Source organism: Mirounga angustirostris, unplaced genomic scaffold (genome assembly GCF_029215605.1).
Source record: "Mirounga angustirostris isolate CCGP_5_RB_7025 unplaced genomic scaffold, mMirAng1.0.hap1 SCAF_1, whole genome shotgun sequence".
Lineage (NCBI taxonomy): Eukaryota > Metazoa > Chordata > Mammalia > Carnivora > Phocidae > Mirounga > Mirounga angustirostris.
Window position 1 is genome coordinate 66,587,547 of NW_026991709.1, and position 17,440 is coordinate 66,604,986.

Sequence of the window (17,440 nt, forward strand, 5' to 3'; positions counted from 1 at the left end):
ATAGACCAGTGTTTGTCTCTTGTTCTCTTGGGAAGTATACTGGTGTTAGTTTAAATACCCACAGTCATTACCTTTCAAAAGCTAAGTAGAAATCATAATCTTTGGTCTCATTCTTTTTTTTTTTTAAGATTTTATTTATTTATCCATGAGAGGTAGAGAGAGAGAGGCAGAGGCAGAGGGAGAAGCAGGCTCCCCGCGGAGCAGGGAGCCCGATGCGGGACTCGATCCCAGGACCCAGGGATCATGACCTAAGCCGAAGGTAGATGCTTAACCCACTGAGCCACCCAGGCACCCCTCTTGTGTATTATTTTTGTCCATGTTTTTTGACATTGGGTTTTCTAAGGAATGTGGATACAACACTTACTGTAAACTCCCACTCACTTTGACCATGTCTACCTGAATTATTTTTACAAACACAAGGTGAAAATGAGGTGTCCTTTGAAAATTTGCATCAGAATTTTTGTACCAAACCCATCAACGTTACAGTGAAACTCACCTTATCTTTGTTAAAATCCTTCAAGGCTCTCCCTTGTTTCAAGAAAAACTCTGAACTCTCATGTGATTTCTAAAGTCTTTCATAATCTAGACCCTGCCATGGTCTGATTGCTTCAAAGTTTCTTTACCTTACTAATTTCTACCTATTCTTCCTTCTCCATTTATGACACCTCCTCTGAGAAGGCTCCCCTTGACCTCCCAGGTCTGGGTTAGGTGTCTAAATTGGTATTCTGAGACCCGATTCCAATGTCTGTGTGTGTAGAGGGTTTCCCATATATACAACCAAGCAATTCTGCTACTATCTACCCAAGGATAGCATCAGATTCCATAGGTTAAGAGTTCAGTCCTACAAGACTGCTCCCCAACGCATGCACGCACACACACACACACACACACACACACTTCAGATACCAGTCGAAAGCCAGACTGTTGTTACCCATGCTTCCGGCTGACTAGCTATGAACTGAAGGTTCCAATGACCTGCTCCTTGGATTTCAAACACCGGTTTCAAGTTCAGGTTGTTACCTGTACTTTTGACTGGCTAACTATAAGTCAGAGGTTCCCATGATCTCCTCCTCGGGTTCAATTAATTTGCTAGAGCAGCTCACAGAACTCAGAGGAACATTTTACTTACTAGATTACTGGTTTATTATACAGGTATATGACTCAGGAATAGCCAGACTGAAAAGATGCATAAAGCAAGGAAGGAAGCGGGAAAGAGTGCAGAGCTTCCATGCTCTCTCCCAGCAAGCCACACTCCCTAGCTCTCCACGTGCTCACCAACCTGGAAGTTCTCTGAACCTGTCCTTCTGGGTTTTTATGGATGTCCATTAGCTACTCACAGCTGACTAAATCATTGACCATTGGCAACTGATTCAACCTCCAGCGCCCTCCCCAGAGCTTGGGCTGGGGGATACCGAAAGTTCCAATCCTCAATCACAAGTTGGGTCTCCCGGCAACCAGTCCCCATCCTTAGGCGCTTTCCAAAGTCACCTCCTTAATGTAACAAAAGACATCCTTATCACTCTCAACACTCAGGAAATCCAAGGGCTTTGAGAGCTGTAAGCCAGAAATGTGGATAGAGGCCAAATATATGTGACAAATGTTTTGATCATCTGAATGACGAAATGTATATATTCTAAATTGCAACATCACAGTGCCTGTCCGAGGTGCTCCCACAGAGCATTTTCACCCTCCTCTTTCATAATTAACTTGCTTGCTTCTCAGTATCCTCAATTAGATTTTGAGTGGAAACAATGTCCATCTTATTATTGTATCCCCAGCACCCACCACATGCTTGGCACATATCATGGATACAGTATACATCAGTCCAGTAAATAAATGAAATAAGCTTCTGTATCCCAAGGTGGCATTTACAACAGTGTAATTTTCCTAGTTAGCTCTAGGACCATGTTAAAAGGACCTCTCCAGACCCAAATTCCCAGTCATCATGATGAATTTTTGCCCCATTGAATGGGAGATACTTGAGTGTACTTCACAGCATGAATGAATAGTTTACTTTGGTGAGAGAGCTCAAAGTAATTTTAAGGTTCCTAATGCTGCCAGCAGCAGATACGTAAATGCAAGAAAACTCAAATAAATGAATTAATCAGGTGGAATGTGTCTGTATTTGAATGCTCCATTTGTAGAATTAGGGATGTACTTTTCCCCCCAGAACCTGGGCTTGCGTTGCTGGAGGCTTTCCATTTAATTGCCTCTTAGGCAATCCATTTCATTATAAGTAAATCCAGTCATGTGTGTGCACGTGCATGTGTGCGTTGTGTGTGTGTGTTCATTTACTAATTAACCCTGCTGGTAGAAAGACAGCCAAAAAACGGTTATAAAAGGTTATGGCTTAACACAGAACCAGCATGATTTGCTCTCTCTTCCATGCTATCTCTGACCCACATACATACAGACGCATTCACACCCATAAGGAATAGTTGCAAGAGCTGACTTTCCGACTTGAAGTTACTCACCTGACAAGCTCCAAAGGGCTAGCTCCTTTTTTCTTGCCATCTCCTCTTGAACTTCACACAGCATAAGTTCAATGTTCATAACGACCTCAATGACGTCAGCTTGGGCTCCTTTAATCTCTAAAATTGCCTTCTCCAGACTGATAATCTCTGAGATAGAGACCCTTAAGGTATTCTGAAGCTGAGTCAAAATGTCATGTTCCTTTTTCCCAAGGTAGAGGATATGATTGTTCTCAATGATATGGTGGTCCTGGGGGGTCAGTATCCTTTGGATCCACGCTTGGGCCTCCTTCATCTTTTCCAGGTTGGATCCCATCAGACTGATGGCAGGAGATTTAGCTTTGAGCCCATTTTCTCTTTTCTCCTCTCTGGTCAACTGGGGGACTGAAAAGACTGTCATAAACATCCACAGAAGGCAGGTGGGTTTTAAACCAGAGCAGAACAAAACACCAAGGCCAATATTTGCCCCGAGGACATTATGACCATTGCCAGCAACAGCAGCTTCAATTAAGTGCCTATCTCTGATTGCTGTGCTAGATATGAAGGAAATCTAAATATATGGTTTCCAGTCTCCTTGAGAGCAGAGTTTAGCCTGAAAGGGGTTGGTTTTATCATGCCTTGCCCCTGCTATGTTGCATTTGTCAGTTCACAGATGAGTTAATCTTGTGAAATCAACCTGGATGTTAACCCACTATTATACCTCAGAGATGCAGGTCGGGTTCCAGACCACCGTATAAAGTGAATATTGCAATAAAACAAGTCAAATGAATTTTTTGGTTCTTTAGTGCATATGAAAGTTGTGTCCACACTATACTCTAGTCTGGGAAGCATGCAATAACATTACGTCTAAAAAACAATGTACCGACCTTAATTTAAAAATACTTTGTTGCTAAAAAATGCTATCATCTGAGCTTTCCGCGAGTTATAATCACTGATCACAGATCACCATAACAAACACAATAATAATGAAAAAGTTTGAAATATTGTGAGAATCACCAAAATGTGGTATAGAGACATGAAGTGAGAAAATGGCACCAATTGACTTGCTTGATGTCGGGTTGCCACAAACCTTCAATTCGTAAAAAAAAAAAAAAAAAAAGGCAGCATCTGTGAAGCACGATAAAACAAAGTACAGTAAAATGAGGTATGCCTTTATGTCCCACTGACTGAGATTTTCCTTAACCTCTTGCTACTACCGAGTTTGAAATCAAACATCTCTGAAAGCCATACAGCTTAAAGAGTGAAAATTCCTTTTGAAAAATATGTATTTCTGATTATAAAAATAATACATTTATTTTTGATAAATTAGAAAATTATCCAAGTTTAATGAAAGGAAGATATACCCATAACTCTACTAACTGGAATTCCTTTTCATATCTTATCCGTATGTAATAGGACATTTTACGCCTCCACGGAATTTGGAGCTTAGCAGCTTCTACTGCTTGACATGGTATCTCCCAGCAGAAAAGGTCAGGGAACTTGATTCCAACCCACCCACGTGTACCCTTCTCTACAATCCCCCTCCATAAGGAGCAAAGATATATATAAAAAAGTAGACTCTCTGATGGATTAGGATAACTCTCAACCCAAATTGCAAAAAAAAAAAAAAAAAAAAAAGTTGGCGGGCAATGGACTAGATGAGAGGAAATTCACAGGCGAGGCACTATCTAGAACATATAAAGAATTCTCTCAAGTTATCAAGAAAAAGGAAGAACCTAGTACTCAGCTGGGCAAAACATTGCACAGAAAAGGAAACACAAATGGCCCAGATATGTGTGAAAAGATGCTCACCTTCGCTGGCAACCAGGGATATGAAAAATTATCCACCAGATTGGCAAACAATAAGTCTGAGATATTAAGGGTTGGGAAGGATATAGAGCAACTGGAACTTCTGTATATATTTATGATGGATATAAAACTGGAAAAACTACTCCCATAATTATATTTTGTAAAGAAATTTTTGTATGTGTGTATCAGGAGATAGGTATAAGAAAGCTCACCTTCTCTTTTGTAACAGCAAAAACCTAGAAATGACCCACATGTCCTTCAGCAATGGAATATTATTATAGCAATGAAAAGGAGTGAACTTTAGCTATTTGGATGAATCTCAGAAACATATTTTGAAGGGGAAAAGTAAATTGAGCAACTACTATGTTCTAGGCATTGTTCTAAGTGCTTCACATAAATTATTCTGTTCACTCCTCGCAACCTTCTAAGTACTATCAACAGCTCCATCTTACAAATGAGGAAACTTCTTCAGAGTTATTAAGTAACTTGCCCATGGTTATAGGACTAGTAGGTGTGGGCAGTCTGACTCTAGTACTCACATAATTCTGCCTCCCTGTAAGTGATCTGAGGTTAGCAGTGGTAATTAGCATCTTTCCCCCTGATGGGTGGTAACAGTACCAGGAGAGACCCAGAAGTAAGAGAGGGTCTGAGTTTAAAAAAAAAAAAAAGCCAATGTTTTGGACAATAGAAGTGACACGTGTTCTTAAATTGGAGGCATAGGGATTTTGTTTGTTTGTTTTTTAACCCTTGTTCTGCCTGGGAGTTTATATTACTTTTTAGGAGAAAATAGAAGCAAGACATGGTGATACTTCATTTATCCATCATTACCGGGGGGGGGGGGAATTGTTCTTCTGGGTAACTAATTGTTCAGATCACTAAAGGATACACTTCTAGCACCAAATACATTAGTTAAATATTTATGAGTTAAATTACTTAGTTTATTAGGTAAATATTTATTAGTTAAATATTTCTAATGAAAACACATTTCCCTGCCTTCCTAAATAGTTTAACATTTCCTTGATAATCTGAGATCATCACCATTAGCCATTATTAATGTCAATTATTGTCTTGCGCTATAATTATAATTCCTTTATAGATGTCCTTAAAAATGACTGAAGTAAATGTTAACTCCTGGCCCTATTATTCAGACAAATAACATAGAGACATGTGTATGTTCCTTTTCCATACTGTCCTCACCTAAGCCTCCTATCTACCTTCCTTAGATTCAGTCTTGTTCCCCACATATGCACTGCATTTGTTTGCTTCTCTGCATTTTCTTTGCCTTGGGTGCCCCACCCCACCAGCTCTAGCCATTGAAAACCTGCCATCCTCAAAGGCCAACTTAGAACCACTCGTCCAGGAAGCCATTCTCAACCCCTTCAGGTCAGAAGGACTCTCCCCCTCCTCTGGGCCCTCTAGGTAGTTCGTCCAGCCTCTCATTCATTATTCTTTGGCCTTCGTTTAATGCTTTGCAATTTACAGAACATTTTGACGTACATAATCTCCAATTATCCTGACAAAAGTCTGTCATTATCCTCCTTTCACAGATAAATGAACAGGTTCATAAGAGGCACAGTCACAAACCACAGCTCTTCAAGTACCCCCTCCTTAATTTCCAACACCACTGGACCAGAGCACGTCCATACATGAGCTCTTCTGTTAAAGTGTATAAGCAAATTGTTGTGACCCTCATGGGAAATACCCTAACAGCTTCTATTGCTCATTGAATGTCTAGTGTTTTTAACATTTATAGACTACTGTAGATCAAAAGACTATTTCAGAAGTATATACGTCCCAGTTGTCATGAGGCCATTTCAATTCCATCAACTCAAACTCCACTAAAGGAAAGGAGTTATACAACACAGTCAATCTTTCTCCAACATCAACCAGGGTTAGTTAAGTCCAGTGATCCACAATTCTGGTTCAGTAGCAAAACTGACTAGGAGCTCCTGAAAAATATGCATGCTTGGCCCTGATCCAGAGCTCCTGAGTCAGAATATGTAGAATTGGGGGCCATACATATTTTTGTTTGTTTATTTGTTTAAAGTTTCTGTCATGATCCTAGTGATTCTCAGGTTTGGGTAGCATCAGGTAAATTCATTTATTATTATCTGGTATGACTGAGATGTGTTTTCTATAATGGCTAATGAGTAACCCCATTTAGATGTGATCCCATTCAGAGCGGAAAGAGTAACTGGCTTAGTCAGCTTATTGAGGGGCAGAATTTTTCTTAGAGAAAAATTATAGAGAGCTATCTATGAAGGAACTACCCACACTGTGGATTACGCACTGTGGCTTAGCCTCTCTCTATTCCTATCACGAAACTGGACTGGGCAAAAATAGAATCATGTTCAGATACCGAGCAAGTTAGTATCCGAACAGGAGAAAATATATTTGGCTTATTTCTTCTTCTTGTCCCTTCTATTAGTTAAAATGATGAAGAACAGGATGAGCCCCTGGTGGGTGGACCCTACTTCTAGGCCGGTGAATTTCTTACTCACCACTGTAATTATTGAAATCACGTAGCTTGGTTTTTCTCTCTTCCACTTCAGCGCTGAAAACCTATAAGAAGCAAAACAGAGCAGTCGTAAGTGGGGCTTTTAGCCATTGTCATCAAAATCCCCCTTCCTACCTGCATAAACCACACTTGGCCTCATCCACTCTGTCAATCCCCATCCCCACTGCCACAGATCTACAGCAGCCTTTTGGAAAGTCCTAGGAAACAGCAATCACAGCACCAAATTGCGTCGTACCACGATCTATTAGAACACCTAGGGGAAACAAGTATAGAAAAACCGGAAGGAAAACCAAAACCTGGTTTAAAAAAAAAAAAAAAGAATGTATATGTATATCCCAAGGCAAAATGTAACCATTCGTTCATTCCACAAATATTAATGCTCTGGTTATTGCATATTAGGCACTGAACCAAGGCTGCGGCCATGTCACCGGAGAAGACAAAAATAGGCAGATGCTCTTGTAATTAATAAAACAGAAATGCACTTGAAAAGATTGTTCTACAGTTTCTCCTTAGCACAGTGCCTGGCTGATGCAATATATGGCAGCTATCTTTATTATTATCACCTAGGGGAGCCCTCAGATTGTGGTTGATCTTACTATTTTTTTTTTTTTTGAACTGCCACATACATTTTTGTTTATGTATTGAAGAGAAAGAACCTTCTTTTCTGATGCAGTTCATCCCCCTTGTAGGAAGATGGTACTTCCTGAGCCGTTCAGGGATGCGCTTGGGCCATCTATCTGGGCCCATCGATCGAGCTCTGCTTTAGGGGGAACTTCATTTGCAAGACAGGATGATTCACTGTGTCTGGAAGGTGAGCTCCTTCACTGGGTAACTGGCTGGCAGGTCAGCTGTGGAAGAGACACACTGGTGTCCTGGAGCTGGCTGACATTGGCTAATGAGAGCTCACCGTGGGCATCTCTTCCTAACTGCACCTTCAGAGATGTCGGCAATGAATATCAACAAACGCTACAAACCTCCCTGTGCCTAGTCAAGCAGCAAAAGGAATAAGAACCTTAACACTTGTTGCAGGAAAGTGGAAGCCAGAACAAGTATGAGTTTGTTTTCTTGTAGGGAGAGAGAAAATGGCAACCATCCACCTGGAGACAGGCTGTGAGGTAGAAGAGTGAGCAGTCAGAGGACTAGTGTTCAGAGCCACTCTGTCTGCCAGGCACCGAGCAAGGCCCTTTCTACCCAAAACCCAGACCCACGCCTGGGAGCTTGCGCTAGCACTTGGATGTTGCCATTGGCAGAATCAGAAACCTGTCTTGAAAATCCATTTTAAGTTGCTGTATCTTATTCCTTTCCTTTTTTATTCTTCCTTAACATCATGACAGCCCCTTCTCGAAGTGCCAGCTAAGCGAGAATTAAAGCCCAGAGATGGTACTTTAAAGGCGGAACAGCACAGCACTATATACTAATTATGCTGAATATATCAGGGACCTTCTCACATGTTAGAAACTCAGGTTAATCTGCCTACTGTAAAACAAAAAGCTGAGGTGAAGTGAAAACTAAAGAAGCTGGACACACAAATCTCTGCACTCAGACACACGGACACACTCCCCTACACACTCGTTCCTCCCTTTTGTATCAGACCACAACTGACTTCCCTCGGGGTCACCTACAGAGAAGTTAAACAATTGACTGAATTTGGGGACAGTACTGGGGACATGGCAAAAGTGGTCAAAGATACCTCTGTGTGAAAGAATTAATAATCTAATTGGGAAGAAAAGATAACAAACGAGTCACTTGGTTTCATCTTCAGGTCAGCACTCTGAATTACAGTTCATGACAGCTGATCCAACAGCCAGCCTTCATGGAGGGCTTCCTTGGGTGCCTGGTACCATTCTAAGTGTTTTATGTGTATTAACTCATTTAATGCTCACAACAGCTCCAGAGGATGGTAGTTATTATCCTCCCTTTATTTTACTTTTTTTTTTTTTCAAATAAGCTCTACGCCCAAAGTGGGGCTTGAACTCACGACCCCGAGATCAAGCGTTGCGTGCTCTACTGACTGAGCCAGTCAGGCTCCCCTATTATCCCACTTTAAAGATGAGGAAACTGAAGCACAGAAAAGTATATTAACTTGCCCCAAGAAGTTGACCAACTGGAGAGGAGAAGGCAAAAAATTTGTTTTAAATATGCTGGATTTAAGATGACAATCGAATAACCAAGTGGAAATGAGAGAGGGTTAGGTGTATGGGTCTGAAGGTGGCTCAGAAGACAGGACTTTGCAGAAACTGTAAGAATACTTGTGTTCGGGGCGCCTGGGTGGCTCAGTCATTAAGCGTCTGCCTTTGGCTCAGGTCATGATCCCAGGGTCCTGGGATTGAGCCCCGCATTGGGCTCCCTGCCCCGCAGGAAGTCTGCTTCTCCCTCTCCCACTCCCCTTGCTTGTGTTCCCACTCTCGCTGTCTCTCTCTCTGTCAAAAAATAAATAAGATCTTTAAAAAAAAAAAAAAAGAATACTTGTGTTCTCAGAGCAGGAGAGAAGAGTGAGGGGCAGAGGACCCCAGACTGAAACTAAAAGGTTGCTTACCTTTGAGGAGCAGGGGGAGAATAAAGGCCAACAAAGGAAAAGTGGGAAGTTAGGTAGCAGGGTAACATTGCTGCTTTAATGACAGTCTTTACTAGGTCAAAGGTGGGCAATTAAAAAAAAAATTAAATTCACCAAGTTAGAACATCACTGTGCTGTACAGGGCTTAGCTCATGTCTTACATGATGTTATTGAATGAATGAATGAATGAATGAACTATAGGACATTTCTAAAATATTAACTTACCATATATGTCTCCAGTTCTTCTGGAAAGATCACAAACTTTACAGTTAATTGTTTTTTCAAATGGCATTTGGCAAAAGTTAAAACTTCATCAAACATAATCTTGGCTGCTATACTGCTCTGTATACCAATGTTTCCAGTCCCAAGGGCAGGAAAGGAAATAGAAGTTTTATTTAGTTCAAGGCATTTCTCCAAACATTCCCTCACTGCAATTCTCAGTATCTGTAGGAAAAATAGATCAGCCTTTGAGTCAAAATAAAACTTTACTCACCCTTTGATCCTGCCCACATCTTACAATGCCAACCTCTACTCTCCCTCAGGGTCATGGCCATGCCTCCTTAGAGAGCAGGAAAGGCTCCACTCCGTGGAGAACCCATGACAGCCTTAAGGTTAGATGATGAGAAACAGAAGTCATTGAGGGGTCTGTTTGGGCGCCATGATTTCTCCCAGTTTATACAGCCTTGTCCATCTCCCCAGGTCAGAGAGCCAACCATCAGTTTATCCCATTTACCTGCCACTTCCAGGTTGAAACAAACAGCTCTTGGAAGTTTAATAAAGGACACAGAGGGAAAAATCCATAAGCAGCTTTATCCAACATCTTTAAGATATGTCCTAATGTTCTATGTAATTTTTTCTCGAGAAGTGCTAATATATTTGGCAGATTTAAACTTTCCATCAACATTTCAACATCCATACTGAAGTACAGGAAGGTTGTCTGTGGAAGGGCCTTGGAAAACTGGGGGGTAGGTAGTGACTGGAGGACGGGTTTGGGATTAGAGGGCTCTTAGTCAAAGAAGGACCAGAAATGGTGACAAAATAAAGATAGACAAAGACAGAGAAGGGGACTGTTTCCCTCTCTCCACATTTGAGTGGGTCCCCCCACTCTTTAATGTGTATGTTTTATGTGTCTCAGGTGAAGAGTTGGCCAGAAAGCCAATCTGCCAATCTCTACCTCAGGCATTGGTGGGAAGACACCACAGGTAATAGATTTACCTGGAATAATACTAGAAGGGAAATCCCAGGTCCTCCTGGCATTTAACTGATGGAGGGGAATACAGAGAGGCTGAATTCCAGGCCCGTTTAGGGAAAGGCCAACAGGGTCACAGAGGGGTGAGGTAAACAGGTGTGTAGACTGAGGGAGCCCACTCTTTCCAGGTCTGTTTGCAGTATGCCAGCTTACAATTTAGACATGGGTTAGGTAATATTTAAAATTAAATTTCTTAAGATAACTTGTGACAACAACACTTTTTCTGTATTTCAGAGTGGTAGAAAATGAGGACTATCCCACTTACCAATATTTCATAAATGTAACGACATGATGGAACTTCAACAAAGACTATGTAGACTATGGAACTACATAAAGATAAACTTACTGTGAACTTACCTCAGTCTGTTTGCAACATCTTGAATGCCACAACACATGGTACACGTATTGACAGGGCAATTTAAATCCTTTTGTGACCAATACGAACTGAGAATCTTGTATCTCAGTAACTTTTTTACCAAATTCCAATTCTATTTCATCTCCTGCTTGTTGTAGGATTGATATTGACACAGGTCCATATCTAAGACCACAGAGTGGATTTACAGAATTAACAATTACATCTGTCTGCAAAGGAAAAAAAAAAAAAAAGACGGACAGGATTCCTTGTTAAATTACTTTTTCCTAGATGTTCAGTTTGCTGAGGAGCTTTGAAAAAATGCTTTTGAAGAACTTAAATTCACAAGACATCTTTTGTTTGTGTGTTTGTTCTGCACAAGGTATCAATCAACGGTGGATAGAACTCATAATTCCATTTGATTGCCATGAATCATTTGTCCTATTCAGAAATTAGGTGAAGTGTGTGGATGATACAATTCTGACTGCAAACGTCTGTCAGCCCCTTGCTGCCTTATAATGCCATATTCCAGATTTGGAGCTTTCCCTGTGATTTGTTTTAACCTTTATCAATACATGGTTTCATCCCCTGCCCCACTGCCATCACTTTTTGCTATTTCTGTGTGAATTTTCTGTTCTGTTTTAAAGAGAGTGGAAATAAAATTTCTTGGGAAACTTCTACCTCCTAATGCTTTTCTTCTTAAAGAAAGCAGTACATGGTTAAAGAAAATACAAACGAGACAAAAAAGTATTCAGTGGAAACAGGCCTCCCTCCTGCTGGGTTCCTTGGATGCCCGATGCACCCACCTGTCCTGCAGGCAACCACTTTTACCAGTTCTACATCTGTCTCTTCGGAAATGGACTGCATACACATGGGCTGTGTTTTCACTAGTATCACCCTTAGTTAGCCCTCAGACCTGGGCTACAGGGGACGGTATCCTTCTGCTCCCGCCCAGTGCTCAAACACCCCTAAATCATCCTGATGGCTTTGGTTCCTTTTGCGGGCAACCCAGGTACTTCTAATGGACGTTAATGAATGCTTCACTTTGAAAGCGCAATCAGAATTTCCAATTTGGGAGCATTGGCACCCTTGAAAATTTTTAAGGTTCTTAATGTTGCTGGCAATAAAGAAATACAACAAAAGTTTAAAGGGTAAGTTATTCAACTAGGATGTTTCCACTTTAATTTTAAAGTGGCATATTAATGACTTATTGAATAAATGTTTCATCATGTGGGGTCCCCTAGTCTTCTTTTCTAATTGTCTTGTAGAAAATAAGTGGTATTTTGGGGGCACCTGGGTGGCTCAGATGGTTAAGTGTCTGTCTTCGGCTCAGGTCATGATCCCAGGGTCCTAGGATTGAGCCCCAGGTCGGGCTCCCTGTTCAGTGAGGAGTCTGCTTCTCCCTCCCCCTGCTTGCGTGTGCCCACGCACGCCCGCTCTCTCTCAAATAAATAAATAAAATGTTAAAAACAAACAAAAAAAGAAAAGAAATGATATTTTTTCACTTACGATTAAGTCTATTTGATTGTGGCCATAGAAGAAACTTAAGTGTGACATCCCTGATCCAGAAATAAAAAGAATATAGCCTTATATTCTTTCTCTTCCCTGCTGCCCCCTTCACTTTGGCATCAATAATTTGCTGAAAACCCAGATGCATGCCCAAACTGAGCCCTGGGGCTACAAAGTGAATAATATACAAAATGAATAAGCCATGATCCCCAGCCTTAAGGTGCTCTGCCTAGCAGGGGAACTGCACCAACCCAGAAATACCCAAGTTCACTGTTACCCTGATTCCCTCCCCTCCTTGCCAGGGCCCTGGCTTTGGCCCCCCATAAGCGCTGGCTAAATGCTAAGTTACCCTTTGTATTCTCTCCAACCGCTGACAGAGAGCAGTATCCTAAGTATACAACTTACAGCTCCGCTTAGATCTCCTGACTGGTCCAGTCCGTGATTTTCAGGCTCTCACCACTTCTATGTCTCTCTGATCAAGTCATACTAACCACCCAGTTCATACCGATCATAACTTGAGATCAGATTCAAAACTCCTCCTGTCTTCTGAATTAATCTTTCTTGGTCCACTGCCCTACACTCTTGTCATAAATTTACATACTCTTAAATATTATGAATTCATTTTGTATTAAGACTTTTTTGTTTACTCTCGATAGGCTGCTTCAGAAATGTTCAGATGGTTTGTTTCCCCAGTGGGATTTTTCAAATTGCGAATTTTTTCTTGCATAAAAGAAGTCTAATCAATTTTAAGTTCCTTGGAATCAAAACTCGTTCTATTTCCTCCTGGTGCCTAAGAATAATGGCAATAATAATCATAAATAGTTATCATGTGCCAAGCTCTATTCTAAACATTTTATGTGTATTGATTCCAGCTCTTTGATATAAGTGCTATTATTATTCTCATTTTACAGATCAGGAGACCAAGGTCCAAAAGATAAAATAACTCGATTGAGATCACCCGGTTAGCAAATGGCAAAGCTAGCGTTCAAACCCAGATGGTCTGTCTCTGAAGTCCATACTCTTAGCCTTAACAAGATGCTTTCTAAATAGCATCTGAGGGCGCCTGGGTGGCTCAGTCGGTTGAGCGACTGCCTTCGGCTCGGGTCATGATCCTGGAGTCCCGGGATTGAGTCCCGCATTGGGCTCCCTGCTCAGCAGGGAGTCTGCTTCTCCCTCTGACCCTCCTCCCTCTCGTGGTCTCTGTCTCTCATTCTCTCTTTCAAATAAATAAATAAAATCTTATTAAAAAAATAGCATCTGAAATAGCATATATATATTTAAAACTACTTGATAGGTAATAAACAGCTCAGGGATCTCCTTTGGCAGTGCAAGAGAATAGAAACAAAGACTTACCTCCTGCAGTTGAATGTAGCCCTGGACAATCTGGAGAGTCACATTGTTCACGATAATTGTCTTGAAAGGAGGGGTGGCTTCTTGACTCGTGCGGGATCCCAGCTTGTTCATCCTTAGGATTACTTCTGAAGCATTTTTAAAGGCAGCAACAGTAGGATGCTCATTGCTTACCAAGTGAATTTCTTTCAAATTAGTGGCCGGTTGCTTCTCTCGGTAATAAAAGCTGATAGTTTCCACAATGATCTGTGTACACAAGTCCAGAGGGAACTGGAAAATCCCAGAGCTCAGGGCTGGAATTGCTACCGTCTCAATGTCTGGATTGATAAAGGTAACATAATTCAGAATACTTATAATGGCCTCTTGCAGCTTATGGGTACATGTCTGATAATATTTTGCTGTCCACCTAGGCCCGACAGCATGGATAATTAATTTGCAGGGAAGTCTCCCTGCTTTTGTGGTAACTATTTTACCAGTTGGTATTTTACCCACTCTGGAAACTAATCTTCTGCTCTCCTCTTGGATTTCAAAGCCGCCAGCATTCACCAGGGCCTTGGCCAGGCCTCCCGCATGAATAAGGTCTTCATTGGCTGCATTCACCACGGCATCAACAGCATGTCTGGTGAGGTCGTCCTTCCAAACAGATAACTCGAGCCCAGGAATTAGCATTTCTCTGAAGACTCGCTGAGACTCACCATTACCCTCCAGGGATGGAGACACCAGGGTACAGACACAGTCAAATTTATGCTGAAGGACTTCACACAGCTGACTCTCATTAGTTTTTAAAATTGTGAAGTCATTGTGATTAATGGGAATTTGCCAGCTGTGGTCTTCTTCAGGAGTGGCAGTCTCTGGAAAAGTAGAGAAGATTAAAGAAATGAGCCTGGGTTCCTTTGAAAAGGGTGTAACTCGACCTCACGCTAGGAGACTGAGTTTCCCATGTGCAAAAGTGAGATGAACTTCCTTTCGCCCCCTTCCTAATCCGCCTTTTCAACCAGACATGTAATTAGGCCAAGGATATACAAGAGTTTTTCATGGTAGGTCACCTGTAAAGTGCTTAGTTTTGTGCCTGGCACACAGTACCTACTAAATGGTACCTACTACACCACAGTGATGGTGGCGAGAAAACTATGTTTGTGGGGACTCACAGATTTTTAAAATCTATGTAAAAATGGTGACTCTGGGACCATCCATGCTTAAGGCCCATTTGCTGGAAAGGACATAATTATGAGTCAAATATATATGGAGGCTTTAATTCCTAACTTGTTTGCTTTTGCCAGTGTCTCAGTTTGGGGTTCTTTTAGAAGCAGACTCTGAGATGAGGATTTGAGAGTCAGTTTATTTGGGAGGCGATCCTAGAAAACAGCAGGGGTGGGTGAGGAGGAGGAGGAGGGCAGAGTGGGACAGTGAGACAGGAGGAGGAAGGAAATGAATAAAAGGTGTGTTACAAAGCAAATGAAGCTTAGCTCCGCTAGGGGGCAGTGCAGATCATGTGTCTCATAGCTATACCTCCAGTGGGGTAAAAAAAATTGGGGCCTATTTATCCAACTGCCATCAGTCACTGGTTGAGGATGCTCCTGTGCGGGCATGGTCCAGCAAGTATGGGAAGCACTGATGGTGCTGAGTAAATAATTCGTCATCATAGTCTAGTTCCATGGCACAAATCTGGTGGAATTAAAACTGACTAAAAGTTATTTTTATTGTATGTGGCGGACAAGATGTGCTGCTCAGACACCCCCCTTTCAAGGCAGTTATGAAGGGGAAATATGGCTAGGCAACAGTATCTAGTGGTTAGCCACTGAGGGTCCATTTCAGCTTTCCAGCCAAGGTCACGCTATTCTCAGGGGTGGCCCCCATCAGTGGCTGAGCAAGGCCATTCATGTTCAACGTGGGGCTCCCAAAATGAGCGCTCTCAGGCTGGCAGAGCTTTGTCAGGTTTTCATTATAGTCTGAGGGCTCCACCTACCCAATCTGGTTTCTTCTCTTGTCCTTTCACAATAAACCCTGTGCACCCCTAACTCCAGGTCACTTTCTGCTTCCCGGGGAGCCCAACCTGTGACACTGTTTTCACGGAGCTTAGGGCATCGTTATTATATGCCACTGCGAAAGGAAAAATGATGCCAATTAAACCATGGCGCTCTACGGACTGCTAAGGAGTAGCCCCATTTCAGAGATGTGAAAAAACTGTGAGTCCTAAAATCGATAAAATGGCGTAATTAATGACATTTTACTTCAACGTCCATTTTTAATCTGAGCCACCTAGAAAGATCTCTGGAGGCCTTAATGACCTAAAAGAAGCAGCACATGGATAGACAAATCCAGCTGGTCTGCGCTTTGGCTGAAAATCTCAAGTTGGCCACTCCTATGATCAGGCAGGTTCCATTCGGCTCATGCAACACTTGCTAAGCCAAGGGACAGTCAGTGGGTCACCTCTTCTGGCCAACATCAGCTCTAGCGCTGTGGTCCGAAGATTTCACATCGTGTGGGCAAAGGCAAGGATCACTGGGGATGCTGGTGTCCCACTGCCCCTGAAGCAGTCTCCTTTGTGATGCATGCACTGGGTCCCCAGTGCCATGCAGTCACACACCTGAGCACCTGGGGAGGGAGGAGACATTTTGCTTCTATAGTCCCCTTTCTCCACGGAGGAAAGATCTGAGCAGAGATCTTCGGAAACAGGAGTGAGGTGACCCTACCTGATTTCTCATTGTAAGCAGCCGCTCTGGAGGAACCCTGCAATAAATAAAAGTGGTTTAAAAAAATTTGTGACTGAATGACTACAGGGTACTGATAACAAATACAGCCTAATAGACACAAAGCAACAACAACCCTGCAAAAAACACTAGGTTTGAGGGGGAAGGGGGACGCGTGTTTGTTTGATCTGTGTACCTGACAAACTTGAAATACTAAATGTCCCAGCAAACACTGACCCTGCCCTACTTCCCTGGAGGTCAATGCACTTCTAATTCAGGATGAGACGAAGAGTAGGAGATTAACACTTGAAAAGGCCCAAAGATCACAGACCAAAATGATCCCAACCTCCCAGAGAGGTCTCCAATCTCCAAAGCCTTGTGGGGTTTCTCTAGACAGAACAGGAGACGTGGGAACATGCACCTCATCAGCTACACCTCCCCATCTACCAGTAAGGACCTACTTTCAATTGCTTATTTCATGATACAAGCCTGAACATGGAATTTTCCATTTAAACAAATGGGGTGCCTTTTCTCTATTTCCTTGTTTTCATTCCTCCTCCCACCTCCTCCCCTCATCCTGCAAAGGCAGAATTGTTGAATAAGTAGATACCCAGGTGACATTTTTAAAAAATCACCCATCCTCATGTTGACTCTGTTGCTTACATTAGCATATTCTTGATTTCGCATCTCTCACATGGTGCAAGGTAAAAACTTTCATTGGGCTATTAAACCAAAGAAGAATGCCAAGTAAAACTAAAGACCCGAGGTTTGTAGCTGTTACAGGAAGAACTCTTGGTGTGAGGACCAAGGTTCATCGTTTATACACACTTACGTTTTTTACCTCGGAAAAGTCCATCCTCCAGGTCCCTGGGGTCTTTAAACATTTAAACTCTGTTTTGCATTTCCCAATGTAAACTGTTATTCCCAAATATGGTTGCCTGCTTCTAGGAATGAATAGA

The 17,440-nt window shown here is 42.1% G+C and overlaps 1 protein-coding gene across 10 annotated transcripts in view; it reads right to left on the minus strand.

The window, feature by feature from the left end:
• The window catches only part of PARP9 (poly(ADP-ribose) polymerase family member 9), a 28,752-nt gene that overhangs the window by 8,205 nt on the left and 3,107 nt on the right, over positions 1 to 17,440 (minus strand). For 5 of the 10 annotated variants that reach the window (XM_045902984.2, XM_045902987.2, XM_045902986.3 and 2 more), the window contains exons 3-9: positions 17,314 to 17,425; positions 16,485 to 16,521; positions 13,795 to 14,642; positions 10,938 to 11,162; positions 9,557 to 9,775; positions 6,761 to 6,821; positions 2,475 to 2,855 (exon numbers count right to left, since the gene is read on the minus strand). In XM_045902984.2, the coding sequence (XP_045758940.1) occupies positions 2,475 to 2,855; positions 6,761 to 6,821; positions 9,557 to 9,775; positions 10,938 to 11,162; positions 13,795 to 14,642; positions 16,485 to 16,521; positions 17,314 to 17,337 (1,795 nt within the window). In that variant the 5' untranslated portion in view covers positions 17,338 to 17,425. Of the gene's footprint in view, positions 1 to 2,474; positions 2,856 to 6,760; positions 6,822 to 9,556; positions 9,776 to 10,937; positions 11,163 to 13,794; positions 14,643 to 16,221; positions 16,348 to 16,484; positions 16,522 to 17,313; positions 17,426 to 17,440 lie in introns of those variants that run through there. The other 5 variants (XM_064598270.1, XM_054504229.2, XM_045902988.3 and 2 more) reach the window with 5 other exon arrangements.